The following is a 10,388-nucleotide window of genomic DNA, read 5'->3' as shown; positions in this document are numbered from 1 at the left end:
TGTAACATGGTTATATTTATGAATTACTAATCTATACTTTCTGGTTTTAACTGGATCAAATGGGCCAGATGCTGGACAACAACTGCAAAAACTTCAGAGATCATGTTTAAAACAGTAGCATGTCATGCTGTTCACCTATTCATGTGAATCAAATGATTGAGAATGACTTGTTTTTACCTTGCATTAAAGATTTTGCTTTCTATAGTCAAGCAAATTGATGTCATCTACCTAGGAAAAACTATATGGATTGTTTTTCATTGGATATGTAAGATACAAGGCATTTTTAGCAAGAATAAAACCCCTTTTACTGCACATTTTATTCTAATGTGCTTGTATCATATATGATAAGATAAGATAGCCTTTATTAGTCCCACAGTGGGGAAATTCACAGCGTTACAGCAGCAAAGTGGCAGCGCAGAGAACAGGGAAGCTGCAAGAAAGTGCAACAAGTATTTAGAAAGATAAATAATAACAAAATAATTATGTACAAAATATATAGATACAAAAAATTACATATTTACAACAACAGTAGCTAATGCATGAGGTTGTTACGGTGCTGAGTTGTCCGTTTCTGGTGTGTGAGTGTGTGTGTGTGTGTGTGTGTGTGTGTGTGTGTGTGTGTGTGTGTGTGTGTGTGTGTGGTTACAACAGTGTGTTGTAAAGTCTGACAGCAGCTGGAGGGAAAGACCTGCGGTATCTTTCCTTCACACAGCAGCAGCCTGTCACTGAAGGAGCTGCTCAGTGCTGTCAGTGTCCTGCATGGGGTGGGAGGTGCTCTGCAACAGGGATGACAGCTCCACCACCATTCTCCTGTCGCCCACGACCTCCACTGGGTCCAAGGGGCATCCCAGGACAGAGCTGGCCCTCCTGATCAGCCTGTTCCGTCTCCTCCTGTCAGCAGTGGAGATGCTGCTTCCCCCCGCAGACCACACCGTAAAAGATGGCTGATGCCACCACAGAGTCGCAAAAAGGTCTTCAGGAGTGACCCCTGCACCCCAGAACACCTCAGTCTCCGTAGCAGACCAGCCGCCGTGAGCTCGTCCATCGGGTCCCGGTAACTCCACCAGCTGTTCCCCGGCGTAAACAACGGAGCCGTGGCTGCGCGCCGGTGGAGCGGCCAGTACGAACACCGCGAGATTGTGCGTGTCCATAGTGGGCGAATAAGAGAAGCTGACCATTGATCAAAAATACAATTCAAAGTAGAGGGAAAGGGGAAAAAAGCTCAACAATGAGCTGCCGTAACAGGCTGCCACTCCTGCGGCGCCGAGGAAACAGTGCATTGCTTTCTGATGCTCAATTTTAGTGACATATTTGTATTTAGTCTACATATAAGAGCTTACATGCACTTCATGTTATTTGAACATCAAACAATATAATCCAAGAAAACATGCCACATTGCTATGACGAGGATAGAAATCTTTATTATTTGTTTCAAGTGGTAGGATATTGCAGTGATGCAAAAATAAAAAAAACTTGAGAGAAAGCTATGAGCCATCTGTTGTTTTTTTTTTTTTTTAGCATCACAATTAAAACATGGTTTTCCGTGATGATAAGATGCTATTTTATTTACATGAAGTTATAGACAGTTCAAACGTGGGTTGGTGTCTACAAAACGATAATATAGTACATGAATTACTTCACAGCTTTATAATAGCATATACAGTATTTTGCAAAAGTAATATTTAGTGCAGTGAATATATAGAGAAATGAAATAACATCTCTTCAAGCAAGACTATATAGTACTTTTGAAAGATGAAATATTACATCTTCCATAACATTTTTCAGTTCAATACATTCAAGAGCTTTGCTGCCAGTAGCTTATGTTTGTTAAATGTGAGTTAATGTAAGCCAGTTTGCTGATTTCATCACTGTTTACCACTTCTGTTACTGATATGGCATTTACAATTTCCCTGTAATTTTTTCTTGTGGGAAAGATGGCTCACTAACATAGATTATTTCACAGCTTTACACGAGCATATGTTTGTAAAGACAGTTTATATTTAAAAAAGAAAGAAAGTGCAATCAATATATAATTGATAACTATAAGAGAAGTGAAAATATCTTGTTGGCTATAGGACTCATGACTACAAGGAGAACTTTTAATCTGGATTTTTACCTACAGAGTTGCATCTCATCATTATTTCACTGGTTTTGGTTTTGTGATCACAGCTGGCTGAGAGACTGGGAGCCTGTTTCCCGAGTTTTCCTCTCTTTACTTTCAACAGTCTCTGTTTGGGGCAGATGAAGAGCTTTCCGGCAGAAGTTCTTGAAGGCAGGGCTGGAGAAGTAGTAGACCACCGGATCCAGCATGCTGTTGATATAGGTCAGGCTAATGGTGATGTAAAATGCTGTTGTCAGGTTCTCCAGGGCAGGACAGACTTGAGATTCAGGGAGGGTCTTATTTAACTTTCGGGTCTTGATCCATATCAGCAGCTGTGTGATGTTGCTCGGGAGGAAGCAAATGATGAAGACCACCACCACTATTATGATGAAGCACAGGGCTTTCTTGATCTTTGCGTGCTGGGCCAACTGTCTCCCTCTCATTTGGCTGACAATGTGGACTGTGCAATAGAGGATCACAAACAGAGGCACATAGAAGGAAAAGAGAAACGCAAACCTATGCCAAGTCAGATTGCGATTGGCTACAGTCTCAATCATGAAGCTTTCACAGTAGGATTTGTTGTCATGTTGCAAAGTGAAGATATGAGCGGTCATTGAAATTGCGATTAACCATATTGCAAGTGCTCCAAACATGGCCTTTGTGACACTCAAAGAGTTGATGGGGTGATGGGGGTGCACCACACGCATGTACCTGTCCACAGCGATGGCCATCAAGAAGAAGGTACTTCCACTTCGATTCAATGCCAACATGAAGAGGCAGATATTGCAGAAATGGCCTCCGAACATCCACTTGAGCTCCGAGTTGTAGTAGCTGGCACGGAAAGGCAAAGCCGTGTTGAGCAGAAAGTCAGCCACTGCCAGGTTGAAGAGTAACACCGTGCTGCTCTTCCAGGGCCTCAGGTGGAAGCAGAAGATCCAGAGAGCCAAGCCATTGCCAATGACTCCCAAAACAAATTCTGTAACCAACAGTGGAGGGAGCACACTGATCAGTACAGTTCCATTGAAATGGCATAGCATCTTGAGATTTGTCCTACTTGGCAGGCTGCAGTTTGATGAAATGAGCAAGTGGGTGACTGTGTAGCCCTTAAAGGGAAGCATGTTGTGGTTTTTCGTCTCTACAGGAAGAAGAGACATTCTGCTTTTCATCGTGTTAATATGCAAAATTAGCTATCTCTTCATGATGTTCGATTTAGATCCAGAAAGATACAAAAGGTTGAATAGTTACATAAAAGGTGCCAACAGGTAAGCAACATTATCAGTTCACAACACACTTGCATGTGGAAACATATTAAAAAGTTTAGCCTGAGTGCTCGTATAAAAATCAGTATTAAGTTCTTTATTGCTTTTTTAAAAATTTTAACTAAAAACAATCCATTAGAATAAAAGAAAGTTGAAAAAAAGAATGATGTAGGGTCTTGGTCACGTAACCTGTGAGCTATTCTAACACCATCACAGCTTATGGGGGGTAAAAAAAATTGCAGCAGCAGCAATGAGCCACATCACAGTGGTGGTTGACTTTTAGGCCCCTGAGAGCAGGAGAGAAAAACTCTGTGGTGTGATCAAACCATGCTAATGATGCTCGCTGATTGATATTCATCAGAAACCTGACCTACAGTGTGCATGATGTCGGGCTGAGGGAATGTCTCAGCTGCGAAAACCTTAAACACAAAGGCAAGACTGTGCTGGATTGTTTTGGGAATAAAACAGTTGTTTTGGAAACAAAACAGTCCAACCACAAAACAACTGCCACTGAATGACCCAGACGAAATCCAAATCGATACCCCCACTGACAATCTGTGGGGAGACCTTTGCTCCTTTGAGTCTGACAGAGAGGATCTATAAGGACGGACAGGAGAAAATACCTACATCTATTAGTCGAAACAAAAGTGTAAGAACTGCCAGTGGAATTTGTACTCGTACCAACAAATGTACTTTTTAAATAAATGTACTTTTGTAAATGTGTTTATTACTCATTGCTTCAGTGTTATGGCCATATATGCGTTAAACTACTGACTACACCCATATCTTCACACTCTATATAATTCTCTTATTCATTAAATGAATTAATGTGGCAAAGGACTGTTGTGTGTGTCAACTTTCTATGTTGTTACCACCCTGAGCCAAGTTTGTGGCTACAGAAGTACAGAAGAAAATGTCTTGGTAGTGTTTCTCAGAAGTTGAATGATTACAGGCGTTTTTCTTTGTAAAAGTCACTGTGCACCGTGGGAAGAAAATTTACTTTGTGTGCTTGTAAGTGTGTAGCACTGCCGACTTTAAGCCCTAATGTTAAAAGGAGATTCACACATAGTGGTTTTCATTTTATTTTGAGAGGTTTCGTTTATGTCAACACCATAGGCCTTGTTAATTCAATAGGTGTTAGTATGGTGTGTTTCAGAGCAAGCAATGCTATTGGTTAAAGCTTACTTTCCCAATATGTAGCTGAGTCTGTGCACAGTCCTACTAAGTAGTTATTCAAAGCCTTCAAAAGTTGCAGAGCTTTTTGTCATTGATTGCCCTAAATAAGTGTAAAGGACACTATTTTGTCTACTTTTAAGGAACCTGGGTGAGCAGAAGGTGTTGCCTGATGTAGAAGAGCACAGCTCTGAGAAAATACCTACTATTGTGGCTAGTTCAGCAGAACCAGCTAAAGTAGTTCCTCATTGTGGTGGTTTAGAAGCTACTTTAACATGTGAGCAGTAGAAAGAGCTATTAATGTTACAACATAAGCAAGCAGTACAGTTCGAAGAACGTGTCAGAGCATACTTTTGAATTAACTGTCCAGTGACATGAAGCTGAATTAAAACAGCAGAAAACTCACTTTCTGGAAAGGATGCTGACTTGTGTTTCCTGTTAATTGCAAGGTTGGCAAAAAAAAGTAGGAGGTGGACAGACTCTGAACAAACATTATTGTTTCAGTGTGTCCTGACTCAGAAAGCTTAAGAAGCTTTTTCTGCTTGAAATAGGTCTGACAATGAAAGCTACCAAAATATCAAAACTGCATTTTGCCAAGAAATTATCGGAGACCAAACAAGTTTCTCAGAGAGTCAACCACTCTTTTTAATCACTGACTAGTTTAAATTTGAAGTAGAGACTTTCCCAAACTTATTTGAGCTTTTGTTGGAAAAGTTCAAGTTTACTCTTCTTGACAGCGTAAGGGAAGGTAGAAAGTGCATCTGAAGCCTCAGTCCCAGCAGATGAATATTCTTTGACTCACATAGTCCATGGGGACTGTGGTCGCAGAGACTTTTCCCAGCAGCCAGCAGATGGACATGGCTTACCATGTCATGGTGAACCAGACACTCATTTGGCCGAAGTTGGTTATGGTTGCATGAAACAAGACCAAAGCAAGACTTGTAACTACTATTTAGGACAAGGTCATTGGTAAAAGGGATGCCTTATGTTGATCACATTTCACCAGGGTACCCATCCTGTGAAGCCTATTGCCTGCACTGTCTCAGTCCCTGCAGCTGAAAAAGCTGAAGCAATAGCTGCCGTGGGTACACTGAGACCATTGAGACAGTTGCCCCATGCATTCCTGTCTTCCTGTGTCTGCACTCCCTCTCTCTCCCAGCAGGGGCGTGGCCACAGCATTGGCAGCCTGACACACCTGCAGCTCATCACTCAACTAAGCCTGTTGAAAAGCCCTGGTTGCTCGCTCACTCCCTGCCTGATTCTTCTGCCTCCCAACGTGGTATCACCCCAGGCCTCAGACACTCCTGCAGTCGCTGATACTTCTGGATATATTGTTTGTTGTGATTTTTGCCCTTACCTGGTTCTCCTTCTTGCTCCAGATAACCCCTGCTCCAGTGCTGCCGCCTGCACCTGCCAAGAAACCGATCCTGTTCCTGCAGCTCCGACTCACCCACCGTCTCCACACTCTGCTGCCGTCACCAGCCACGCCACTCACCTGTTGCCTCCTCCGTTACCTGCCACGCCATTCACCTGCTGGATTCCTCGGCTCCCCTGCTCATTCCCCACCAAAGAAACCCTGACCATTCTGAGCTGCTGTGGTTAAACAATAAAACCATCTTCTATTATTACTCCTGTTTATTCGTGTATGAATCTGCTCTGGGGCCGAAGGCTGTAATCAGTACAGATCATCAGACATTCCTGTGGTTTTTGGGTTAGCAGATGAGCCTGATTTGCAATCATTTGACCCAGTCTACCTTCCATATGCCTCCAGAGGTTTTGCGTGTTTTTGGGGCAGTGATAAAAAGACACTAGTTAACATTCTCAGGGATTCAGCTGCTTTGGACTCTTTCCTTTTCGAGTCTGTTTTGCCTTTCTCCTCAGACAGTGACAGTGGAGGTTGTGAGAGTTTGTGGAATGGGTCTTAAAGTTCTGACTGTCCTCAAACTTAATCAAAGGTGAAGTTTTGGTTGGTGTGTGTCCAGTGGCATACTACAAAGAAGTTCAACATAAATATATCGAGAATATCTTTTTATCTGTCTTAACTGAACCTAACATTGGCCGTCCTGGGTAATCTGTACTATGAAGCTGGTTATCGACTGGCTTAACAATGTGTTGTTTTTATCCAACCATCCGGTTCATGTGAAAGAGGCAGAGTTGTTAATTACAAGTAAAATTGTCAGAACCATGAATAAAGTATTTAATATGATATGAGAAGAAACGGTGATACTTGCAGATAAATTTAGTTGTGGCTACATCAAAAGTACAAAAGTGATTCAACAAGGTGAAATGTAAACAAGCTAGAAGAGAAAAGAAATACTTTCCAATTATTAAAGTCAGGCCAAGGATATACTGTAAATAAGTACAGGAAATATTAAGTTTCTTACTGAGTCAGTATTTTTGCTCTTTTGTCTGATGATCAACAAACTATTTTGAATATGTGATGCAGATAAAAAAAGTCTGCTGCTAAAGCGGAGAGGAGCTGTTCATGTTGAGGTCAAACTGAGTGAAATATTCATTTAATCATGCAAAATATTTAACAGTGTGTGGATATTTTTTCTAATAGACCACATTAGAGGGTTTAGTTTTTATTTCCAGTTATTGCGACAAAGTCTCCTTGTGCTATTCTGAGCTGCAGTGAATCTTTGTTGAATTAGAATAGTTATTTTACTCTTATGTAGTTATTTAGTGTGGTAAACTAGAGGCTCTGAAAAAACCCAGAATGGGTACATGGAAAGCCTCAAACAGAAAAACGATTTAATTGATCTATAAAGATATCTGTTGCTCTGTCATTTTTGTTGCATTATCGTTAAGTTATGCTTATGCTGTTTTTAGGCAGATTTCTGTTTTCTGAGAATTATGATTTTAACTCCCAATGGCAGGGTTAGGGTCAGGGTTATGGATGATCTATACCCTACATCTTTGCTGCAGAGGATATGAAAGAGGATGTGAACATCTGTGATGACTGCATTATGCAGGGCCGACTCAAGAACTTGGAGTCTCAGGAAATTGTCTCATTCACAACACCTTCGGGCCTTTATTCAAGGTAACACCATTTGGTCTACGAAATGTGCCTGCAACTTTTCAGAGACGGATGAATAGAGTGGTGGTTGGTTTGGAAGACTGTGATTTGGATGGTATTATCATCTACAGTGACACATAAAAAAACGCATTTACAGTGGACCCAAGAGCTGCAGTGAACTGCAGTGAATCTTTGTTCAATTAACTTTGCTCAATTTGCATGAGCGAATCTTTTAGGTCAGGTAGTTGATCAGGGGCAGGCCGGTCCTGCAAGATGGTTAATGAGTTTCCCCCGCCATGGGGGTTATTATCAAGCATTTTGTGGAAACATTTCTTCTGTGATTGTGCCGCTTACAAACCTTCTCAATTCAAAGGCAAAGTTTGAGTGGTCACCACTGTGTCAGCAATCATGAATGTTTCAATTCAAAAAGAAGGAATGAAGTGGCAATGGCAATTCAGTCTGAATAACAGTCAAAATGTATGAAAAGCATGTTCATAGAAAGGAGTGCACATTCTTTACAAACTAATCTTTCACAAAGCAATGGCACATGTGCTGCCGAGATGTGAAGTAAAACTTCTGTGAGCTATTTTTACTGACTTAAGTCGTTCACAGCTTTCCAAAAAAGAAGATCAATCTGTTGCTGTCTCTGCATGTCGATAATCTTTCACGATTATCTTTCTATAATGTAACAACACTGTTGAGGCAGATAAAAATGTAAAATGCCATCTGAATTAAACTGGAGTGTTTTAACTCCCCTTTGCATTTTATTTGGTTGAAAAGAAGGGTTAAAACATCATGCATAGATGACTGACATATATGAAAGTATTTTTGTCACAAAACAACTTAGCACCTATGACTGTGGTATTAGTATTGGCGGAAAATAGTCACACATGTCTAGTAAATATGAGATCACAGAGAAAAGAGCTGCATACTGGCAAGTGCACATACGCTCACATTTTTCTACAAATGCTCCAGTGAAAATGATGCAAATCATACATAGTGCATGTATGTGGGTTTCCAAAAATGGTTATTGCTGCATTCCCACACACAAAATTGATGAGTGCGCCGTATGTGCACTTGTGTACATACATTATGTAGATTCATGTTGGTGCACGCATGTCTGTCTGGACAGGTTTGTGTGCATGTGTGTACATGTAGAGGATCGGAAGATACATATTATTATTGTTGTTGTTGTTGTTATGATAATGATGATGATGATTATAATTATTATTATTATTATTATTTTGTGTTTTATGTTTGCTATTCTGTCTTCCCCTTTGGGTGGGGGTGTGTGGTTAAGTTCTGGATATAGGGATGTATAGATGTGGGGCACGAGCAGGGTGGTGTTTTTCAATATGTATCAAGTGAAGTGTTGTCTATCTACATGTTAATCATGCTGGAGTAAAAAATTCAGTAGTTTTAACATGACAGCCTCTCACCTTTATGAAGAGATGAGGAAAAAACAGCAGTATAACCTGTTTATGTTGCATGTTGCAATTGTGTGTAGTGGAATGTTTTGTTTTTTTTTTAGTCATTAACAGTGTCAACTAGTTATGTTTGATGGGCCACTGGTTGTGAAGACTTCACTGGCTCATTCATGTACAGTATTTGATAATCAGGGGCTACAATAGGCTGAAAAGGCTTATGAGGAATCTCACACTGACAATATGTGAACCTCTACTGCAGTCTAGTGGATAACATTTGAAAACACTGTCTTAACTCAGCAGTTTATTAAGTAAACCTGGCTAAAATAAATGTAGTGTAACACAGCAGTCCTGCAGTAAATCCTACCATCATGAAGGTTATTAGGTCATAATGTGTAATGTTAGCTTGTGTTAAAACTGTTTCACGGAAGAAATGAGTAAAGAAAGAGAAATGTGTTCAGTTTAGTGTTTAATGGAAATTCTGTCATAAAAAGTCGTGTCATTGCAAATCTTTTTTTTTCTCAATATTTTGTGAAAGGCAGAGTGACTAATGCAGACACAAGAGTCATATGCTTAGAAGTAGGAGGGTGAATGAAGAAGAGAGGCTGTAGGAGTGAGGCTTGCTAAGCATTTGATGAATTCATGTTTTTGTGTAGGACCAGCACATGCAAAAGCTATGTATAGTTCTTTAGAAAGTGACAAAATGACGGAAGAATCCACAGTACGAAGCGAGGGTAGACATTACTCTTCTCATACGGCTTATAAGTCACAACGTCATTTCATCAGTCACTCATCTTTTCACATGTCCCAGCTGTCACTTTGTCAAAATCCATGGACGTGACGTGGGCCTTGCCAGTTCAGAGACTCCTTGATAGAAAAATGTAAAAGAGCCAGTTTGGCCTGCAGGGCAAACATTTCCTTTTGTTTACCTCTCCTGTTGTCCCATCAGCGTTTGTGTTTCCCTCACCTGCATACCTGGGAACCAAACATAACTGGTCTCTGCTCCACCCAGTGCAATGAACATGAATTTCCAGTCTTTCAACCTCGAGGAGGACTGAATGAAGACTAAAATGTACGTAAGAAACAGCTAACAGATTCGTTTTTTCAGTCTGCAGTCAAACAGTTGCTCTTGGTGTGGCACTGAGGAACTGCACGTGAGCTGCAGGTTTTCAGTGTTGTGGGAACAGTTCTGATAACTTGAAGCCAGACTTCATATGGTCAGCATAGAAACAAATAAAACTAGTTCTACTGTACACTTTCAGAAGATACAACTGTTAACCGTTGATGTGGATGAGGCTATCTAATGACAAAATGTGAAGGAAGTGGTGATTAAGACAAGACAAACAAATCAGGTCTTTCTGCATACCACAGTCATGTGGTTTGACAGCCAAGTCCAGTAATGTTGGGAAGGG

The 10,388-nt window shown here is 40.7% G+C and overlaps 1 protein-coding gene across 1 annotated transcript; it reads right to left on the bottom strand.

The window, feature by feature from the left end:
• Nucleotides 1-618: 618 nt before the first annotated feature.
• LOC139624801 (hydroxycarboxylic acid receptor 2-like) lies at nt 619-3,714 on the bottom strand. Its single transcript, XM_071484168.1, has one exon. It carries the CDS (start codon nt 3,265-3,267, stop codon nt 2,164-2,166), a length of 1,104 nt encoding a protein of 367 aa, XP_071340269.1. The 5' UTR covers nt 3,268-3,714; the 3' UTR covers nt 619-2,163.
• Between the last annotated feature and the right edge of the window lie 6,674 nt (nt 3,715-10,388).

This window comes from Trachinotus anak, unplaced genomic scaffold (genome assembly GCF_046630095.1).
Source record: "Trachinotus anak isolate AG129_WGS33_773 ecotype Australia unplaced genomic scaffold, CSIRO_AGI_Tana_v1 ptg000008l, whole genome shotgun sequence".
Classification (NCBI taxonomy): domain Eukaryota; kingdom Metazoa; phylum Chordata; class Actinopteri; order Carangiformes; family Carangidae; genus Trachinotus; species Trachinotus anak.
This window is presented reverse-complemented; position numbering and strand designations above follow the sequence as displayed.

What these genes read in the sequence shown, in the direction of transcription:
- LOC139624801 (XM_071484168.1), bottom strand. Translation starts at nt 3,267, where the DNA reads ATGAAAAGCAGAATGTCTCTTCTTCCTGTAGAGACGAAAAACCACAAC.